General features: G+C 39.3%; 2 protein-coding genes across 2 annotated transcripts in view; one reads left to right on the top strand and one right to left on the bottom strand.

Annotated features, from left to right (window-relative positions):
• Positions 1-762, bottom strand: part of LOC120317964 (MDM2 binding protein) — a 26,405-nt gene extending 25,643 nt beyond the window's left edge. The window contains exon 1 of the mRNA XM_039365077.1: positions 569-762. Coding sequence (XP_039221011.1) covers positions 569-638 — 70 coding nt within the window. The 5' untranslated portion in view covers positions 639-762. The remainder of the gene's footprint in view (positions 1-568) is intronic.
• Positions 696-20,961, top strand: MRPL13 (mitochondrial ribosomal protein L13). Its single transcript, XM_039365078.1, has 7 exons — positions 696-830; positions 1,920-2,043; positions 3,295-3,388; positions 4,161-4,221; positions 12,925-13,011; positions 14,119-14,240; positions 20,669-20,961. Exons 1-7 carry the CDS (start codon positions 804-806, stop codon positions 20,691-20,693), a joined length of 540 nt encoding a protein of 179 aa, XP_039221012.1. The 5' UTR covers positions 696-803; the 3' UTR covers positions 20,694-20,961.
• Positions 20,962-22,590: the final 1,629 nt, after the last annotated feature.

Raw genomic sequence — 22,590 nt, forward strand, 5'->3', positions numbered from 1 at the left:
TAAACAGCAGAAAAAGCCAAGTAGGAAGAAAAAAAGAACCTGATCTCTTAACTATCAAATAATTAATCCTATCAACATTTTTTTTGGGGGGGAGGGGTATTTCAAATTCCGTAGGCAGCACAAATCATTATTCCAAACATCCCTTGATAGTTATCCACTGGTACTTGCAATACAGAAATACCCAAAGGTACTTTAAAAAAAAATTAAAAAAAATTCTCTCTGCTCAGTGAAAGATTATACACTTATTTAGTTTATGGTTGGAGGGGGGAAAACCTGGCATTCTAGGTTATCCTGCAATAATCCAAGACATCTAGGAAGGCAGCCTAGTGGGAAGGCTCTCATAAACAGACAGCAGAAATCGAACGGGAAAAGACAGAGGCTGCCCTACCAATCCCACAGGCCCGCTAGGTAGCAGCACTAATCCATCTTCTCTAAAAACTAAGTTATCGGATGGGAGACCACCAGGAGATGCCTGAGGTCAAAGTTACCAACTCTTTCTAAAAAAAAAAAAAAAGTCGCGGACGTGTCTTTGATAAGAGTGAAGGAGGGAGCCATCTCGAACCGGCACCTGAAAGGCCTCCAGGACCGGTCTGGCCGCGCCCGAGCCGCCAGCTGAGGAAGAGCAGATAGCGATCCATAACTGTCGTCGTCGTCGCCGCCGCCAGTTAAACCTCCCGCGCCGCCATTGCGACACTTCCCGCCTCGGCTGACCCGCCCTTTCCGCTACTGAGGAAAGGGACCGCTCTCGCCTCTCGTCTCCATGGCCCAGGCGATTCGCCGTTTCCGGTCGCGCCGTGGAAACCATGGCAAGCTTCACCAAGGCTGCGCAGGTACGGGTGACTTGGCCCGGCTGCCTCGTGGGGGGCAGGGGGGGGATCTTTCTCGGGCAGGGCTGGCTCCCGAGGAAGTCCGCCTCGAAAGGGGTGGAAGAAAGCGCCATAGGGATTGGGAAAGGCTGGGAGGATAGGCCAGCCAGCCTTGGAGGCTTCCTCCGCAGCGACATATCTCTTCCCTTAGAGCATCGGTCCTCAACCTTGGTAACTTTAAGACTTGTGGACTTCAACTCCCAGGATTCCTCAACCAGCTTTGCTGCCTGAGGAATCCTGGGAGTTGAAGTCGACAAGTCTTAAAAGTTGCCAAGGTTGAGGACCCCTGTCTTAGAGCTTTGGGCCTCTCGCTTACGAGTATGGGGGTAAAGAGTAATGGGTGGCTGGATGGTTTCCAGACACGTGAGGGTTCCGGAGGGAGTTTTTAGGTGGTTTAAAGTGATATTTTCTCAACCTTAGCTACTCTAAAAAGAGTGGACTCCAACTCCCAGAGTTCCCCAAATAACATGGCTGGTTGGGGAATTCTGGGAGTTGAAGTCCGCATCTCTTAAAAGCTGAGGTTGAGAAACACTGGCTTAAAGCAACGAAACCCCATAGCTGGACTCTGACTTCGTAGCTGGAATAAGTGGCTCATGACTTTGGAAGCAACAAATAAATGTAAATTAATGAGGATGATGCAACAAATAAATGTTTATTATTATTATTATCGTTATTATTAACTAGCCAATGGCTGAGCTTTTATATATACAGAATCTAGGAAAGATGGATGGTGTGAGCATTTTGTTAGTCCTTAAGAGGTTTCCTGATCATTGCTGTTCTTGCTGCTGACTCCAGAGTCATTGGGAGACAGACAGCTTATAAATTTAATAAATTATTATTATTACTATTATTACTGCAATACTACTGATATCAGGCACACCTATTATCTACTAAGGAAAAATTTAGGATTGATCTTTTACAAAGTTAAGTCCATTTGTCTTCAGTTATCCATGTAGAATTAGCATTGGATCTGGCATTGGAATGGCAAATATATATATTTGCATCCAAGGTAGTATGTTGCCATTTATTTTACACATTTACTATTTCTTTAAGCAATGGGCTACATTTGCTCGAACCTGGTACCTTTTAGATGGATGGATGCAACCGCCAGGAAAACTTGCAGCCATTGCAAGTGTCCGTCTGGAGGGAAAGCATAAGCCGATATACCATGCACTGAGTAAGTTTTGTTGGGGATTGAAACAAACATACTACATCAGTACTGATTTATTTTCCTGTTCTAAATTAGGGACAGAGAGTGAATAAACACCGCTGAAACTAGATCTATTAATATCTGGGGATTTGCAGTAACTTATTTTACTCACTGTAATAACAAAGTGAGTTATTGAGATATTGCTTACACTATGGTTTAATTCTTGACAACAAAATGAGTAGGTGGTTTGTTGAATATATAGTAATGATTACAAGTAATGGAATCTGAAAAGATTCCTGTTGCTAAAATTATTGTGTTTATTTTCAAAATAATATTTTCAGGATTATAATATTCTTTTGAGATTTCAGGCAAGATCACACATAATATCTGGGCTGGAAATAATATATGCATAATCCCATTAAGGTGGGCTCCAGATTTAATTGGATTTTGGCATGAACTAATGATCTATTTTTTTATTATTAAATTCATTTGCTGCCCATCATGGTTCAAAGTAACTCCAAGCAATATGATAAAATATACAAATGTAGAAACAATATAGAAATATTACAAGTTACCTAGTCACTTAAGACTTTTGAGATGTTCCCAAAGACATCTAGTAAGCTTTTTCTGAGGTATTTCATGACTGTCTTGTTTAACTTTGTATATGAATAGTTTTAATTTTGTATGGCTCATTTTACTATATTCAAGTTCTGGATTATTTTTAATGGAAAGCCTACTAAGCTTTAGCATACATATATATTATATAGAGGGCCAAACATGATTTGTAGGTAATGGTGAACTGAAATACTTTTTTTTTAATCTTCAGATATTTTTAGATCAAAATTCAACCCCATATAGGTGCCTCTAAGACTGAGTAATTTCTGACAATACATTGCACATCACATTGCAGTGGCTTTATTTGCTAATCATTTGATTTATTTTCAAATGCATGAATGGACTCCATTCAAATGAATGTTTCAAGGGGTTTGCGATTTATATCATTCTGTGCTGGAGCCACTTAATGTTACAAATGAAGGCGAATATACGTGTCCCAGGATAATGCTGCAGGATTCACTCTGTGCCAGTCACCGGGACCAGAGATTTTTTGTTTTCCGAACGTTCAGACTAGAGAGAAGTTCCCTGAAGATAGGCTGGACAAACCTCTGGTCCCAGTGACTGACACAGATTGGATCCTTCAGTTAATGTTGTTGTATATAATCCAACCTTTTGATCAGAGGCAATCTTATTAACTGAGAAATATTTTTTAAAAATGATTAGGTGACCTTGGGGATCATGTCGTTATTATTAACACAAGGCATGTTGCTTTTTCTGGAAATAAATGGGAGCAGAAGGTATACTCATCACATACTGGGTAAGTTTCAATAATCCTACGTCTACAAAATGAATGTTTCCAAAAGATAACATAATTGTAAATTACTTTGACATTGCTTTTATAATTTCCAACTACATGGGTTTCTACTTTTAACAAACTCTCATTCAGCCATCGTTTGAATGTACACTGAACAAGTTGCGGTTATGACTAGTCCTCATACTTGTGTCCACTGCAGCATCCCTGTGGCCATGTGATTGTGATCTGTATGCCTAGCACCCAACTTGCAGTTACAATATTGCAGTGTCCTGTGGTCATGTGACCACAATTTGCAACTTTCCTACTGGCTTCTGAAAGCAAAGTCAGTGGGGAAGCTAGCAGGAAATCACAGATTGTGATCATGTGAGGTCCTTGTTTAACGATGGTAACTGAGACTGTTGGAACTGCCATAGGTAAGCAGCACATTTACATGTTGTTTTTTACTGTGTCACTAAAGATAGAGTTTCTGGTCATAGTAAGCATTGTTAAGCAAGGACTATATGAATTCAATGCTAGACTGTGAACTTAACAGTTATTGTTGTGTCAATCTCGAGGCAGCCTGCCAGCACTAAATAAATACATACGATAGTACTGGATAAGGAATGGGAATAGAGGCAAGAAGAGGCTTAAACAGTCAACAAAATCTGGAAGAATATAGCTCAAGGAAGATAGGCTGAGGGCATTGTTTTCCAAGCTCTCTTTATTGACCACATTCTTACGCACATTCACTTTTGCCTATTGCTAAATGAACTTTGGCTGCCATTTTGCATTGTAGATACCCTGGTGGCTTCCTGCAACTTACAGCTGCTCAGCTACATAAAAAAGATCCAACAGCAGTAAGTGCTAGCCTTTTCCCCATCTGTGTCTCTAAATCATTTGCTGACCTTCTCTGTGTAAGTTTCTGTCCATTTTCCTAGAAGGACATTCTGTAAAGAATTCACCTGTCTTATAGTTCCATTTCTAGCCTCATATGCTTCCTTCCTTAAACGACTCTCTAATTTATTCCTTCCTGCCATTGACATTTTTTCGATCCAATTACTAAGCCATATCTATGTTGATGCATAGTACTGCTGCTGAATATTTGAATGGCCCTGTTGTTTATGTTGTTAAAATTAGTCTAGTTAAATAATACAGGATTGCAAAAGGTTGGTAGCGTGATGCTAAGATATTTATTCATGATAATGTCTGGAACATAAGTTCCATTTCTCCCTGTTAACTTCTTCAATAATTTTATTCTCCCTTCCCAAGGTGTGGCTAGGTATCATGCTTGAGGTTAATTTCATTTGTAACTTTTTATAGTGGTTGTTTGTTTCTTCAGGAAACTTTCTGTCTGATCTCCCCGCATGATCTTCTCACTCTTTTGAATTCTGATCTCTGTGCATTCCTTCATTTTGCCTGATACTCTTCAGCAGCTCTTCTTCATTGCTGTTGAGCTGTTTTCTATTTTGCCATGATCATTTTTTTTTTATCTCAGCTATCCTGGTTTTGACCAAAACGTTTTTTCTGATGCTTTTCTACTCTGTGATGATGCATATTTGGCTTTGATCCTTGATCCTAATACTGGTCCTTGTTGTTCAACCGAAGCACACTTGGGAAAGAGCAGCAAAATCACCAGAAGAATTGCTTACATATTTCGCATTTATGGCAGGAGCAAAAAACAGGCATACAATTATGACATGACTAGCTGATGTTAGATACATTCCCTAAAGTTTCACTGGCTAATATTTTACAATATATTTTATAGTATATAGCCGCCCAGAGTCGTTGGATGTGTGACAGGCAACAAATAAAATTTCTAAATAAATAAATAAATATTTACTTTGTGGCTTATTTGAAATGAATTAATGTAGATAAATGAGCTTTATTAATCGTGTTTGTTTCTTGATTGTATTCCTTTTTATCTAAAGGACATTTCATGTTGTTTCTTTGACATGAGTTTAGAAATTATTTATCTTACCCTCCAGGATTTGTTCAGACCGAATCTCTCCTACAGCCCTACAGATATGTTCAGGTTGCTACCATTAGCCAGATTTGACCATCCTGAGTTTAAAGCTCACCAAGATCAATCAGATACTACAAACTATCGGGTTGGACCAAAGTATATTGATCTAAATAAGTTAACTTTGATGCTAGTACACATGGTTCCTATGCTATAATACAGATCTCATTATTTTGTATAGTTAATTTACAATTAAGTAGGTTATTACTGGCATTGTAGGCAAAATTCAAAAAAGGCTATTTGATTTCTATTAACTTTAGAAGATATATTATAAAGGAGTATATCTTCTTTTCTAGCCAGCTACTCTCTTGATATTTTGGTGTTATTATCTGGTTAAGTAGTTGAGTTGCTACCATCATGTAGTATGTTGAAAATGACATAATGATGGCTTGTAGAAATAAGTTAAAACATTACTTTTTTGGTTAATGTAGTCCCATATTTAACTTTCACTTTGACAAGTACTCCTCACTTAGTGACCACAACTGGGACAAATCCTTTGCTAAGTGACATGGTAACTTAATGAAGCATCACATGACCTCAACAGATCTGTCTCTTCCCATTCAGTTATTAAAGGAGTCACTGTAGGTCAGTGATGGCAAACCTTTTAGAGACCGAGTGCCTAAACTGCAACCCAAAACCCACTTATGCATCGTCGGGTGCCGGGTAGGTGTGGCCCATTGGGTGGGTGTGGCCCATTGGGTGGGCATGGCTGTGGTAACGGCAGACTGGGTGGGACTAAAAAGTTCAATCAATCAATTCCAACTTTGCAAAATCTTTTTTTTTCTGCGAGAAGTTGAAATTGACTGATTGATTGAACCCTTTTTTTTTTTTTTTTGCACATGGTGGCGGAGGCCTAAAGCGAAAAGGTTTTATAAAACCCACCTGAAGGCCTAGGACTGGGGCGACGGCGCAGGTGCCCACACAGAGGGCTCTGAGTGCCGCCTCTGGCACCTGTGCCATAGGTTCGCCACCATTGACCTATACCATTTCAGACTCGTGACTGTCTGATCTAACTGTATTTTCCTGAATGTTATGGTTTTGAACATCAGAGGGCAGCATAAACCAGTAAGACTTTAATTTTGCAGACATTCGTTTAATTGGCAAGTTCCTATAAACCAAATTTTATTGTGAAAAAAGTAGTATGAGACGTTATAGGCAGTGAATTCAGAGTGAATACTTCCAGATTAATTGAGTAAGATAAAAGAATTTTAACTGGAACCTGATGGTGATGGAGCAGTATTTCACTCATTTCAGATGTACAATTTCTCATGTCAGTAGCTGAACTCGAGTGTCGTGTCTGCTCTTTTTATAATTTTGTAAAATGGTTCTTCAAAGAAGAAAATATACATTCACCTAGTCCTAAAGTGAGGATTGCAAAACAAAACCTTAACATTATGGTGGAAGAGGAAAGCATATAAAGAATCTGCTAGCAAAATATGTATATTAATCAAATATAAACAAAAATGAAAAAAACATGCAGTAATATTGACTTTCACTGTTTTATATGCACAAGCATAATTTGCAATCAAAATAGACTTGTTTTAGAGTTTAAATAGATAACAGTATATGTCAAAATGAAAGTATCCAGCAATTGGCAACTTCTGAGGAATGTGTGGGCTAAGGCATAGGCTGAGGACCCTATGCCACCTACCCTCCTTGCTGCCAAATGGAATCCCTTACAGCAGAGGTCCCCAACTTTTGGGGCACCAGGGACCGGTTCCGTAGAGAAAGGTTTTTCCGTGGACCGGAGGGGACGTGGTTTTGTGTACTGCCTGCATCTCACAGATAGGACTTTGCTTGTTTGTGTGGACCGGTTACTGGCATGCCGTGGCCCGGTACTGGTCCACGGACCGGGGGTTGGGGACCCTGCCTTACAGAATTGGTCTTGGAGTTTTAATTTAAAAGGTAGTCCTTGACGTACACTCACAACGGAGCCCAAAATTTGCCCCACTATACCACCTTTCTTGCCACGGTTAAGCGAATCACTGCAGTTTTAAGTTAGTAACACAATTATTAAGTGAATCTGGTTTCCCCATTGACTTGGCTTGTCAGAAGGTCCAGAAAAGGTGGTCACATGACCCCGGCTCACTGCAGCCGTCATAAATATGAGTCAGTTGCCAAGGTCTGAATTTTTTATCCTGATCATGCTTTTTGCTCCTATTTGTTTTGCCATGCGTAAAAGTGTTACCCAAACAAAGGAATGTCAGTGTGTTTGAACACTTTATGTTCTTGGTCTTGGAAGCTGAAGCTTTTAATTATTTTTTTTGTAAAAGTTCTTAACATTGAATTGGTATATAGATGTCACAAATTCTTTTACTTAGGCTGTAATTTAAGAAACAACTTTTTACGTCATAATCTTTAGAAGATTATGTGTAAATATCTTAAATCTGTGAATGCTAAGCTAATAACATCATTAACTTTATTTTCTCTAGTTATGTGGCCCTTTCATATGAAGGAATTCATAAAGATGTTAGAATTAAGTTACTTGCCAGCTAGGAATGTACAGGATGAAAGAAAAGCTTCTGATACATATTGGTTTTTTGCCGCCTTTGGAAGGGATTAACATAAATGGAAAAGCAGCAGGAACAGGGCATTTTATTGTTGTCTCGGTATTCATATATTTTTTGGGAAGCAAAGGTGATTAACGCTAGGCTATCAGGCACTTTGGATTCAATTCCAAAAGAGGTGCTTCTGATCTTACGAAAGCATGAAGATGGACATCTGTTTGCACCCCTTTAAAGTCACTGTATCTTTTCCTAAAATTGTGCGGCTATGTTCCTCAGTTTCACTGCTATTTATTACATTTCTTTAACTGTCCATTTCGTTGATACGACAGCTCTGGGAAGATTACAATATAATAAGTTTGAAAATGTGAAAAATGTAAAAGTTAAAAATCAAGCTGCCATCGCAGGAAAAGATAATAATGATATTTTAAAGAAGAGCAAACATGTGCTAAGTTGGTTCCCCCCTCTCTCCCATGCATTCCAAAACAACCTTTCAAAATCTAAAATAAATTACTCCATTTATATATATCATCTCCCCTCAATTTCTTTGTTTTTAGTTTCCTCTTATTTATAAGGAGAGAATGTGTGCATGTCATTAACTTCTTTTCAGGATCTTTCGCTAATTTAAATTTAGCTTGTGATACTCAAGGGCAGCTGCCACCAAATTTCCTTTGGGCTAATAAAAAAAAAATCACCAATAGTGTTATTCAGTATCATGGTACATGAAAATGAGATTGGGCTATACTGCTTGTTTCATCATCACAAGTATTAGATCTTATAACTTAGGAAATTAGGTCACAGGCTTACCATGAAGAGATTTGGTGACAGTTCAGTATGAAGCCTTATATTTATAACTTAATATCTGCCAGGGGCAGATATTAAGAATCAGGACCATATGTTTATTCCCAGCTAACATTTATTGTTCAAGCACTGAATTGGTACTAGGTAAGAGTCAACAGAATTCATGGGGAGGGGGGCTGGATCTGGAGCTCTTGTAGGCATGTAATGATTCTAGGCTGAGTCCTCTCTTGACTCTACCCCCAGGCTCTGCCTCTTTTTGTAAAATATCTCATTCTTTTATCCCCAGGGTTTTTTTGAGGGATGGGGGTGGATATCCCTGTGTAAGTGACAGAGTAGTCAAGCACATGTGAAAATGTTCTCTGAAATAAGGGCTATTTCACCATTATTTGCCAAAATCCAGGTGATGGTGGCGGTGGTTATATTAATATTTGTTTGGCCTTCAAGCATTCAATTTTATTGATGTCTCTTGTCTACCTGTAATCTTTAGTACACCCACTGAGCTAGTGTTATCTGGTTCTAATACATTTGGGAGAAAGTGCTTAAAGCAGCCAAAGAGTATTTTAAAGATTATTTAGTGAATTCATAGTACTGTACAGTACTATGGAATTAGAATTTGGGATTTACGGATGCTACTCTGCTATATCGGTTCCCAGTTGCCAGACTTTTTACCGCTATAGTTTTCATTGTTATTTTTTTAAAGTATTATTTCAGATCATGATATTCTTGGCAATGATTCCTGATCTTAAAACCATGCAATGTATTCATTGAGTGGCATACAGTAGACTTATTTATGTTTTGCAATAAGTAGAATTTTCATTTAATTAGAGCCCATTTTTCCATTAATTTTTAACTCCTTCTAATTTAATAATAACGCATCTTCAGATCCATCCCAATTATTGTGGAAAACAAGAGAAGTGGATTCTTCCGTATCCTTGCCATTCCAACTATGATTAATGTTACATGATACATTCATATATTAGCACTGTAAGACTTGATTTAAATGTGATCAGTGGGTTTTTTTCCTACATGATTAACAGTTCTACAACTTTCTTTTTTGTCAAGCTTGTCCAAACTGCATACGTTAATATACTGTACTTTTGGCTGTTCAATGTCTACATTATTTCACGTTTTCCGAGAGGACTGGCAGCCCAAGTAGTTCTCATGCTCTCCAGGGCTTTTGGATCTGATCCATCCCCTCCCCAGAATAGCCTCTGCTTTCAGTGATTTGGACAACTTCATCCCCATGATAGTCCTCAAATTCAAATCTTAAATACAAGCCAAGATAAAGGCAAATAAAAATGAGAGATGGAGATTTCTTTGCAGCAAGAAGAACCACAGAACTATTTTTCTGGAAAGTCAGGAATCTCTTGCATTGAGACAGGACTCTGGAAGACTCATATCATTTTGAATATGAAGGCTTTGGTGAAATTGTGAACCACATCAGAAAGCTACCATAACTGTAACATCTGAATCAGTAAACTAGTACTCTAGTACTCTCCTTTGCAGAGATCGTGTCTACCGTGCTGGTCTTCAGTTTGCTTTTTTTTCCTGGCTGAAATAAGAGCATATATTTCTTTTGCTGGATTTAATTATGGCTATGCTTATTTATTTAGAAAACATATATGGCCACCCATCTTATATATGATAATCTTAGGCAGCTCACAACAGCATTCTATAAAAACAATTATAAACCCACAAAACACATCATAATTTCCACACTGTGTGACATTATGCCACCACCTCCACCTTTGCCAGCTTTGCTTTCATCCTAGGATAAACAGATCTTCCCAGACTCCCTGTAGCTAATAGGAAGAAATTCAAATATAACTGTTGTCCTCATTATTTTTCCTATTTTATGTAGGTTTCTAAATATTGCTCTAAGCAACAAAGCCAATGTTTACAGAAAGAAAATTGCAGTGTGTTGCAAAAGCTTGGCCTGCCTACATAAAAGCCATAAATAGAGGTATTTACATATAAAAATCTAGTTTTTTCATTTCTTGACCAGATTAAAGAGAACTATTTCATAAGGATCAGCATAACTAGTCTTAAGCCATTCATACCTGAACTGGGATTCTCTATGTGTATCAGGCAATTATTTAACATCTGATAAACCTATAAATGTTTAGCCCTCAGTTCAGACTTGCACAATATCAGAAAAGCTTAACAGATTTTTTTAAATAGAATAGAATATCTGTAACTCAGGGCTGAACTGTGGGGGCCTTGGCACTGTCTGAGCTTGGTTTGCTTGTAGACATTTCATTACCCAGTTAGGTAACATAATCAGTCATGAAGCAGCCGTGAGCAAACAACCAAGCTCAGACGGCACTAAGGATTCCACAGAACTTTTAAATCAATGTACTTGAAGTCTGTGGCATTAAAAATATAAGAAAAACTTAAGAGTGTTGGACTGGAAAAAGACTTGAAATCTGCTACTTCATGAACACTTTACAGATTTTATGCTTTGCAAAGCATAAAAGTAGCAAAGACTGAAAATAATTGAAAATCAATGATTTAGTTTGAAATTAATTGAAACTCTGTGATGTTCCTTTGTTGCCTGCTTTCACCTGATTGCTTTTTGCTCATGGCTTTGGTTTGCTCTGACGTGCTTCATGCTGCTTGGTATTCTTATAATTTTTCTATTAGCTTTGTGGTTAGGAGTTAGGTCCTGCAGATAATTATGATGATGATGACAGCGAGAACCATGATAAAAGCTTTTAATTTTAGTACCTCTCTATCTGTTTTGGTTGTTGACTACTTATTTCATTTTTCTACATGACATCTTCATCCAGTTACCAAAGGTTAAGCACTGAAGCATTCCCATTAATTCCGTAAGAGTTCCAATGCATTGGAATGGAATGGTTGAGCTCTTTCCAAGCCAGTGAAAGAGAAAGAGAAAGACATTTTGTAAAGGAGCTTGGGATGCTGTCTATCCATCAGAATATCTCTGTGGATTGAACAGAACTGGAGTAAACTTGATTTGGGGGTGGGGGAAGCGAGAAACTAGCAAAATAAGGATCAAGTTGAAAAGAATTCCAGATATAATGCTCAGCATGCGTTCCCTAGTTTGGATAAATAAACTGGATGTGTGAGACTTTTTTAGAAAGTATAAAAATAATTTTTGTTTTTAACTTGACAATTTTATGGATATTATAAGGGGCAGTTCAGAGCATTAAAAATGTTGATGTTTGCAGTGTATTTTAAGCAGCCCTCCTTTGAGAAGCTAATAGCTTCAGTTATAATAAAGACTGGAAAGAATTAGTGGTATCTATTTTGTTGCAGCTTTATGTCTCTGCTCTACATGTTAATGCACTTAAAATCAGGAAATACACATTTAAATTAAGTGTAATTTTTTAAAGGATCCACTTCATTTTTTAAATTGCCATTTAGTTTTATCTCCCTTTGGCCTCAACGTTTAAAACTTTTGCCTCTGACAATTTTTCATTATTTTAGTTGAATTCTGGTGTTTCAGAATTCCATCTAAAGGTTTTCTGCAAAGAAAGTTCTTCATATGCTTTCTTATGTTAAATAGTTAAATGAAATTAAATTCTATATTGATACACACTTGCGTGGGCTAACAGATTTATCCCAATATAGAACCTTTCATATATTTTGGACTGTGATAGACTTACTTTGAAATGCTAATGATAAACGTATACTGTAAAATGACTGATCCATACAGTATACAATTCACTTCGCTTCAAATATCTCCTCCTCTTCCTCTTCTCCTCCTCTTCCTCCTCCCTCTTCCTTCTTCTCTCTTATGTATTCAGTTCCAGTAGAAATGGTATGTGTCCTATTGAGCCATCCTAAGAACTGTTTTTTTCAGTTACTGTTGCCTGTCTTTTCTTATTAGCCCATTTCTATTCTAGTTTTCTCCATCCATAATCTTCCAGTTGTGTGGATTTCAATCCCCTAAATTCTTTGCATAGTTCATGATGGCTGGAGAATTCTGGAAGTCGAACTCTGTCTGTCCTTCTGGAGTTTACCAGTATCGGGGAAAGTTGATGTGTATACAACACTGAGCTAAAGGGAGGTCATTAATCTGATTGAGTATAAAGCAATTTTTATGTAAGAAAAACCCTCCATGCTTGCACTGGCAAGCAACATAAGGAGAGTTTTCCTTTTTATTATGCTTGTGTTTATTGCATAATTTTTAGTAATGTTCTTACTTTGTGTCAAACTGCATTGCATTGTATATAAAATTGTATGCATAATGTATAATACTTATTTTCCAGATTGTAAAACTGGCCATTTATGGAATGCTCCCAAAGAATCTTCACAGAAGAACTATGATGCAAAGGCTACATCTCTTTCCTGATAATGTATGTCAGTTGCTAATATTCTTCTTACGTATGAATAACAGCTTATTGTACTTGGCTTTCTTAGTCTTGTAATCGAAAGAAATTACATTTGAAAGATTCCTACTAGAAAAATACAATTTTGTACAGAAGCTCACGTTGTAACAGTTTTGGAATTACTGTGCTCTTTTTCTTTTGGTCCTAATATAAATTGATATGGATAATCCTGCAGAAGAATTATATACCTTTATATTTTTTTTCATCATATTTTTATTTATTTATCATTGTTAGCCAAGCACTCAGTTTTTTTATATACACAAAATGCAAAAGTTAGCTTTTCAATTAAAATAGGCTTTAAGGTGACCTAGATAGACCTTAAAAAATTAAACTAAGAATGCAATTTTTTTACTGTAATATGAAAACATAGCAGCATATAGATCAGTCTTAAAAGTAAAGGAAAATTTATTTGATAGAATAAATTCCTGATAGAAAATGTAGGTCTTTAAGCTGGCACTCCTGGTCTTTAAAAAAGGCAAAAGAGAAGGCAAAGCAGGGTCCACACCAATCAGATTGAAGGAAACAGGAATGTTTACACTGTGTGCACAATTATTAGGCAAGTTGTATTTTGGAGGATTAATTTCCTTCATGAACAACTACTGTGTTCTCAGTCAATCCAAAATGTTAATAAACTTCAATTGTCCAGGTGGCACCTCCCACCTTCATGATTCTGTGAAAAGTTTGTGTTTTGTCTCCTTTGTGGAAATGATGGTGTTTGATGTAGAGCAGTGGTTCTCAACCTTTCTAATGCCATGACCCCATAATATAGTTCCCCATGTTGTGGTGACCCCCAAGTGGGTGTGGCCACCAATAAGAGGGAGTAGGACAGCTAGGGAAAAGGGAAAAAAATGGCGGACAGCGTGGTTTGGCGACCCCCGTGAAATGGTCATTCGACCCCAAATGGGGTCCCGACCCACAGGTTGAGAACCACTGATGTAGAGGTACAAAAAGAGAAGATAGACTTCCTTTCAGCTATCTCTAAATAGCTATAATTGAACTGAACCCTCAAAGGCCCAGCCTTCTGAGGAACTGAATGAAGACTGATGGTTATCCTTGTGCTTCTCGTTTCCTTAGGTTATTCCTGAAGACATTCGTAAGAATTTGGTAGAGGAGCTTCCGCAGCCCCGCATTGTACCCAAGAAGCTAAATGAATACACACAAGAGGAAATAGATGCTTTTCCAAAGATCTGGACTCCGTAAGTCTGTCATAAAGGAATATTTATGATACCTCCTGCAATGGATCCTCTTTTAACAAACACATTTACTTGTTGTAAATAATAATAATAATGATAAAGTTGGAAGGGGCCTTGGAGGTCATCTAGTCCAACCCCCTGCTCAGGCAGGAAACCCTGTACCATTTCGGACAAATGGTTGTCCAGTCTCTTCTTAAAAACTTCCAGTGTTGGCGCATTCACCTCTTCTGGAGGCAGGTTGTTCCACTGGTTAATTGTTCTCACTGTCAGGAAGTTTCTCCTTAGTTCTAGGTTGCTTCTCTCCTTGATTAGTTTCCATCCGTTGCTTCTTGTCCTGCCTTCAGGCGCTTTGGAAAATAGCTTGACTCCCTCTTCTTTGTGGCAGCCCCTGAGATCTTGGAACACTGCTATCATGTCCCCCCTTGTCCTTCTCTTCGTTAAACTAGACATACCCAATTCTAGCAACCGTTCCTTATATGTTTTAGCCTCCAGTCCCCTAATCATCTTTGTTGCTCTTCTCTGTACTCTTTCTAGAGTCTCAACATCTTTTTTACATTGTGGTGACCAAAACTGGATGCAGTATTCCAAGTGTGGCCTTACCAAGGCATTGTAAAGTGGTATTAACACTTCACGTGATCTTGATTCTATCCCTCTGTTAATGCAGCCTAGCACTGAGTTGGCCTTTTTGGCAGCTGCAGCACACTGCTGGCTCATATTTAAATGATTGTTCACTAGGACTCCGAGATCCCCCTCACAGTTACTACTATTGAGCAAGGTACCCCCTATACCTACATAACCATATGGCTGCTTTAATTCTTCTCCGGTATGCCTCAGTGAAATGTCTGTCTGCCTCCAACACCAAGGGGCCCAGGACAAGCAGTGGCGATATAAAAGAATAAGATATTTTTGCAGGTATGTTTCCAGTCATGCTTCGTAAGAAGCACAAGCCAGAAAGCAAAATATTTCAAATAGAGGAGCACAAGGAGATGCCAAGCATGTGGTTTCAATTGATAAAAGAGCACACCTGCAAATGTTATCACTTCATAAATAGCATTTTTTGGCCATGAAATATGGTTAGGTATATTGGAGAAAACTATATTGGTTTTCAATGGGATCAAACTTAACCAGCAGATAATTTGCTTAAAGATGAATGTAAGTATAAGGACTAATGCAGAGAATGCCTTGGGTGGATGGCGGGGGGGGGGTGTCTGCTCTGGTTTAGCAGTTCTTAAATTCAACGTTCCTAAATGTTGGTTTGTGATAAGATAAATTTACTAAATTGAGTAAAACTTTCAGAACAATTTATAAATCTCACAGGATTCGGTTAATGTAACCTTACGATAAAGTAGAATTAGTTTATCTGGGTGTGCTTTCTGTCTGGACTACCTTAGAAGGCTGATATCTACACTTGCAAGTCTGAAAGTACATGCCTCCCTCGTTGCAATAGTAGTAGTAGTAGTAGTAGTAATAATAATAAAGTTGGAAGGGATCTTGGAGGTCATCTAGTTCAGCCCCCTGCTCAGGCAGAAAACTCTATACCATTTCAAACAAATGATTGTCCAGTCTCTTCTTAAAAGCTTCCAGTGTTGGAGCATTCACAGCTTTTGGAGGCAGGTTGTTCCACTGATTAATTGTTCTAACTGTCAGGAAGTTTCTCCTTAGTTCTAGGTTGCTTCTCTCCTTGATTAGTTTCCATCCGTTGCTTCTTGTCCTCCTTCAGGCACTTTGGACAATAGCTTGACTCCCTCTTCTTTGTGGCAGCCCCTGAGATATTGGAACACTGCTATCATGTCGTCCTTCTCTTCGTTAAACTAGACATACCCAATTCCAGCAACCGTATATGTTTTAGCCTCCAATCCCCTAATCATCCTTGTTGCTCTTCTCTGTACTCTTTCTAGAGTCTCAACATCTTTTTTTACATCATGGTGACCAAAACTGGATGCAGTATTCCAAGTGTGGCCTTACTAAGGCATTATAAAGTGGTATTAACCCGTCACGTGATCTTGATTCTGTCCCTCCGTTAATGCAGCCCAGCACAGTGTGGTTTACAGCCTAAGAAACTGAGGAAGGTCCCTTCTGAGACGTTTGCCACATCAATATTCCTTTTACAGGCTAAGCAACCATTCCCACATATCATTACAGTAGACAACCCATCAATTGTGCTATTTGTTCCTCTCATTTTAAGGCAGAAACCCATAAATGCTAAACTGTAAATCTTTAAAATAAGTTTAACACACTTTTTTAAAAACAAAAACAAAACAATTGGCTCAGTATGTAGACGATGCCATGTGTGATAGGCCCTCCTACTGCAGCTCAAAGGTTCCTTGCCCATTCTTCAGTTAGAGTAAATTGGTAGACCGTTTTGGTAAGCTAAAATTAATGCCTTTTTCTAAAACATGGACTTGACTTTCTCTGCACATTAATTTAATAAGAATATTAAGATTAATATAAAGTATGTTCGCCTTGTTAAACATTGCCTTTATTTGGTAATTATGATTCATCAAGCAAAACACTGCATTCAAGATTCTATTCAAATAGGCTATTTCTTAATTAAGAAAGCCTGAAAGATGCAGGGTCATCTTATCATCGAACAGAACATGTGTCATCAGCTAATAATCACCACATTCCAATCTCCTGGGCTTTTTCATAGTTGATTTTAATTGCTTGGTGGTAACTAAAATAGTGAATAATTAAAACAATGGCCTTGATCTCTAGTTTCTGAATAAGATATTTTATGATAGTATGAATTGTCAAAAGTTGGGAATTGATTCTCAGGTTTCTATTGTAATCAAAATTAAGGGATATATATAGGTGCTAATGAAAGCTGTGTTTCAATCTAATCAGATAATCTGCATCCCCTGTGTTTAAAACTTGCTTGAGCCTGGAGCACGTAATATTGATTTGTTCTATCTCATTAGATTTTGGTATGAAAATCTAAATTCCCTCTAAGTCAGAAGTGTCAAATGATGTGTCAGGAGTGATGTGTCACAACGTATCATGACTTTTTCCCCCCTTGTCGGAGCTGAGTGGGCGTGGCTTCTGTGTGACGCATCTGGCCTGCAGGCCGGCAGTTTGACACCCCTGCTATATATCCTTTGGACATCTGTTTGGGATTTTTTTGGGCAGATTACAATAATGGTACTTTCCAGTTTGTTTGATTTATTCTGTCAACTTGGGAAATAACATAAACATCTCTCATAAAAATAGGACTCCCATCTTCTGCACTATTCTACTCTATTGTAAAAGACAAAAAATAGGAAGTTGATTTTGAACAAAAATGTGTTCACAGCAACAGCCCAGCTCATAAAAACAACATATTGAAAATAAGTAATTTAGTGAGGAAATAGAGCATTAAATCAGAAGATGAGAAGAGACATCCATAATTATTACCTTGTTCTAGGTAGAATCAAATTATTCCTCATATAGATTTTTCACTAAGATACTTGCTATTAGGGAGTCTACATATTTCTTCTGTCTTGCAGAAAAATCGAACCCTTTTTGTAGACATCACATATTTTAGGTAGCTCTATTGCAAACACAGTCTATTTCCAAAAACAGTGCAGGATGTTTGAAACCCAAGGAAATTCTCATTGTTCCTTTTCCCATTAAGAAAAAAGAAAACCCCACCATCCAATGCTAATGAATATTCTGTCATTGAGATATTAAAAGAGGAGGTGGGTTGTGATTCTATGAGCTGTACATCTTCAGAATACCCATAACTATTTTATAAAATCTTTGAATTCTTTTTCAGTGTTCTTTTACATATTGGCTGTACACATAGGTTTATTAATGTCCACCTGTATGTATACGGGGAGCCAATTTGGTGTAGTGATTAAAGCACCAGGCAGAAACCAGGAGACTCTGAGTTCTAGCTGCACCAGCTAGGTGATGTTTTGGGTGAAAGTCATGGAAGATTGCCACTGTAGATCCCAATGTAAAGCTGATGCATTAGTTGTCCTATAATAAACATAGAATAGACCCAAGAGTAACAAAATAAAGGTGGGTTTTTTTACATAGTACATAATTAACTCAAAAGAATTAGGTACCTATATTTGCAGTGATAGTTGTTCCTACCATTTGTCCCTCTTGATTGTGGGAGTCTACTTTATGGTACCTTGCGTTTGCAACATGTCACACAGCAAAGCGATCAGTGCATGAAGTGACAGAGGTTTTGATTTTCCAGCTGGCTTGGCATAGAGTCTAACTGATTTGGGCTGAGAGAGAATGAGAAATCCAAGGGCACCTGGCTGGCTTTTCTGCCTAAGGGCGGACTAGGATCTGGGTGTCTCCACTCTTAGTCCATAACAACTACACCACACTGGATCTTTGCCCAGATATGATTATGGGCATTGAGTTTCAACTAGCTTTAATGGAGAATATTATTAGTGGCTGCCAGTCCTGATGCCTTGCTTACCTTCAGGTTCTATAGCAGAAATCCTCTGAATTGCATTAACACAGAATAGACTTATTTGTCAGGCACAAAGTATTGCATCCACACATTAAGTTCCGGTTAAGATGATTTATTAATCATGCCTATTCACAAGAATCTAGTAAAGATCAGCATTAAACTGGCACTAGATATAGATTCAGTAGACTTCAAGAGGATTTAGACTTGGACTGTTTGCGGGAACACAACAACTCTAGGCTGATTACTTGCTTAACTCCATCCACAGGCTCTGCCTGCTTTTCTCCTACATTATTGTTCTATATTATTATCATTGTTATTGTTTATTATTATTTGTTTATTATTATTATTATTATTATTATTATTATTATTAACAATCATTGTTCTGCTTGAGCAGGGGGCTGGACTTGAAGACTTCCAAGGTCCTTTTGTTCTATTCTATTCTATTCTATTCTATTCTACTTTTGTCTTTATTATTAATTTTGGCACCTAAAAGAATATTCACTCATAGAGAATACGGGGGTGGGACGGGTTGGCACAAAAAGAACATGACCATTAGATAATACCATATACTAGATTTAGCTATTTTTTCCCCTCATCTTATGCTTCTAGTTATTTTTCTTACAATTTCTTAGTCCTCTGCACATCGCATATAGCATTGTGTTGCTTGTCCCATAAGGGTGTATGCTTGATGGGTATGTGTATTTATGTGATAAGGAGCATCCACACTGATCTGAAAATTTATTATTGCTTTATGTCACTAATACTTACTCAATTTGTACCTGGCTTTTTTTTTTCTTTTTACTTTGCAATGCTGCTCTCTTTTTGCAGAGCCATTGGTTAAAAGGTAGAGGTGTTTGACTAAGGGAGCCCAAATAACAGAGATGGTGGGAAAAAAATGCCTTAGTCAACTTTTGTCTTTTATGGTGGTTAGAATGTGATTCCACTAGAACAGCGGTTCTCAACGTTTGTGTGACGGCGACCCCCATCACACAAACGTTGTGCGCATGCGCGGCACGGCCGCGCATGGGGGCGGGGGCCCCGCGCGCGGTGCGCATGCGCGGCGCCACCCCCCGCGCGCGGCGCCGCCCCCACGCGCGGCGCGCATGCGTGGTGGCGCCCCCGGAGGCGCGGTGCCGCCCCCACGCACGGCGCGCATGCGCGGTGGCGCCCCCCGGAGGCGCGCCGCCGCCCCCACGCGCGGTGCGCGTGCGCGGCACCGCCCCCCCGGAGGCGCGGCGCGCCCCCGGAGGGGACAAAATGGCGGATCGCCGCGTTTGGCGACCCCACAAAAGAGGTCGATCGACCCCAAATGGGGTCGCGACCCATAGGTTGAGAACCGCTGCACTAGAATGACCCAGGCCCAGGTTGGGAAGATAGCAATAGTTTATAGGTGGATTTGTGCCCATATTTGAAAGAAATACAAAGAGCTTGACTGAATAAATAGAGATAGAAGTTAGCAAATGGTGAATACCTCACTGTTTGTTGTGTTTGTGGGACAGCTATAATAAAAACGTAACCATATCATCCATATGGCTATTCTTTAGAGATAAGTGACAAACTCTTGGCTGCAGATCTTTGAAAATCTGTGGGGTTCAATGATGAGTTAATCTATGCAGTCTTCCTTCATTGGCTTGTGTCAGTTATATAATGTTGTTGCCAAGTTCTGAAATTACCATCTGCTAACCAGAATTGGGTTGGTGGGGTCATGGGAATTGCAAATTTATTAAAACTGTTTTGTTTTGTTTTTTGCTTTGCAGGGTGTCTGCAATTAATCTTTTTTGTGCCTAGTTCTGACTTTGAATGGAAGAAGTATAAAATTCATGCTTGCTTTTTATTTTGGTTTCTTGAACAGCAGAAGCTGTTGGACATTAATTACATATTTCTATTAATAGCTTACAACTTCTAATACCAAATGATTAGATAGAGTTTGATGCTGTAGTAGCCTAGAATTAGCTTATTTCTGATTCTTCCTTTTATTTCGCAAAGTATCCCAATTAATGTGTTTTCATTCTTTTATTTACAGGCCTGAAGACTTTCGACTACTATAATAGGAAGAATGTAAAAAAGTCGAAGAGAAGCTTATTACTTTGTAATGTCAGGAACCTCCCAGAATTTTACAGTATGGCTGTTTGCATAAGCATTGGATTACCTACTTTAAATTATTTTTATGGATTACTGATTTTAAAAAAAATCTTTAATAAGATGCAAAGCTAAGACTATAAGTACATTTTTCCTTTTGTTACATCCTCCTTTGGGGGGGGGGGAGAGAGCATAAAAGCTGAAATAAATAAGTAGTAAATAGTGTTTTCCTGAAAATAATGTATATATTTTAACTCCATATATCTTTCTGTCCTTTGGTTGAACTTTTATGTCATGCTTACTTTATTAGATCTGAAATATTTGAGCAAGCTGTTAAGTTTCATATTCCTGCTGAAGGCTGGAGCTAACCAGTGAAAGCATATTTAATTTCAGGCCCCATGTTAACAGCTCTTCCCTTTCAGAAGACTGAACTGTACATTAAGTGCTATAATAGATAATTACCACCAGGGCTTTTTTTGTCATAGAAAGCACGGAACAGCGCTCTGGCACCTTTTTTCAACGGAATTTGTTGAACTAAAAAAAGTTCAGTCAGACCTTCCAGCTTCTCACAAGGACTTGGAAGGTCTGACTGAACTTTTTTAGTCCCACAAACTCCATTTCCCTACAGCAGAAGAGAAACACGCCAGAGCTGGAAAGCAGGTTAGCAAAGAAATGCTTTCGGGAAGAGGGAGGAGCTGCGCCGGGAGGAGAAGTGACAGGAAACGGGGCTGCCATTTCCAGAAGGGAGAAGGGAGATGTAGGGCAATGCAGGGCAGCAAGCAAGTGCTGTTCTCTGCTCTGCATCCCTGCGCAGAGCTGCTGTGTTCTGCGTTCTCCGTGAGACAGGCAACAAAGGACTGGCGGAGGGAGGCAGCAGGGGAGGCTTATGCTACCTGGTCACGGCGCAAGCCACAGGAGGACAAGGAGGTGGCGGCTGCGCCTGGACAGGTGATCTGTGGGGCGAAGCTTAAAGAAAACCTCTCCAGTGGCGCACAGCTGCAGTGGAGCTGTTCACCATCACTTCCCCCTGGCTCCGAAATGGTGCAGGGGGACCAGGCCTACCCCACCCATCCCATCCACCTTAACATGGCAGTCCAGCTCAGGAGGGGAGTGAAAGGTTGCCAATCAAGGAATGGCCTGGCCAGGGGGGGGCACCTTTTTTCTTACAAAAAAAGCACTGACTACCACCCTCAATTTCACCACATTCACTCATCCCTTTAGACCACAGGGTTACGAGGCTCAGTGGACTACTGATGCTGGAGATGGCCTTTGCTAATGGTTCGAATCCTAGAACTGCATGGTGGGGCGAGCTCCCATCACTGGCCTCAGCTTCTGCCCACCTAACAGTTCAAAAGCATGTCATATGCAAGTAGATCAGATATGTCAAACACAATGCCCGGGGGCCAGATGCGGCCCGCAAAGTGGTTTCATGTGGCCCGCAAAGCCATCCTGGAAACAGTGAGGGAATGGCCCCCGCTGCCTTGGCCCTGTAAAATGTACAATTTTGTGGTGGCCATCTTGGCACTTGCCCTGGTGGACCATGCCTTGGCACTTGCCCTGGTCCCACCCCCTTCTGCCAGAGACCCTCAGATCTGTCCCACTCCTGCCCAGGCCCCCACAGGCCCCCTTGACGCGAATGACGTAGAACTGGCCATGCCCACCCAGTAGGCCACACCCATTTTGGTCACACCCACCCAGTCCCCCAAGGGCAACCGCAATGCTGATGCGGCCCTCAATGAAATTGAGTTTGACACCCCTGCTCTAAAAGAATGCAAATGAACAGCTATCTGCAAGGGGTATAAATCCTTCCATTCCTCACCATCCAGTCAGAGCTAAAGAAGTTTTTTGGATGAGAAGCGAAACGTC

This window comes from Crotalus tigris, unplaced genomic scaffold, assembly GCF_016545835.1.
Source record: "Crotalus tigris isolate CLP2741 ecotype Arizona unplaced genomic scaffold, ASM1654583v1 scf7180000019953.484404808:943566, whole genome shotgun sequence".
Classification (NCBI taxonomy): Eukaryota; Metazoa; Chordata; class Lepidosauria; order Squamata; family Viperidae; genus Crotalus; species Crotalus tigris.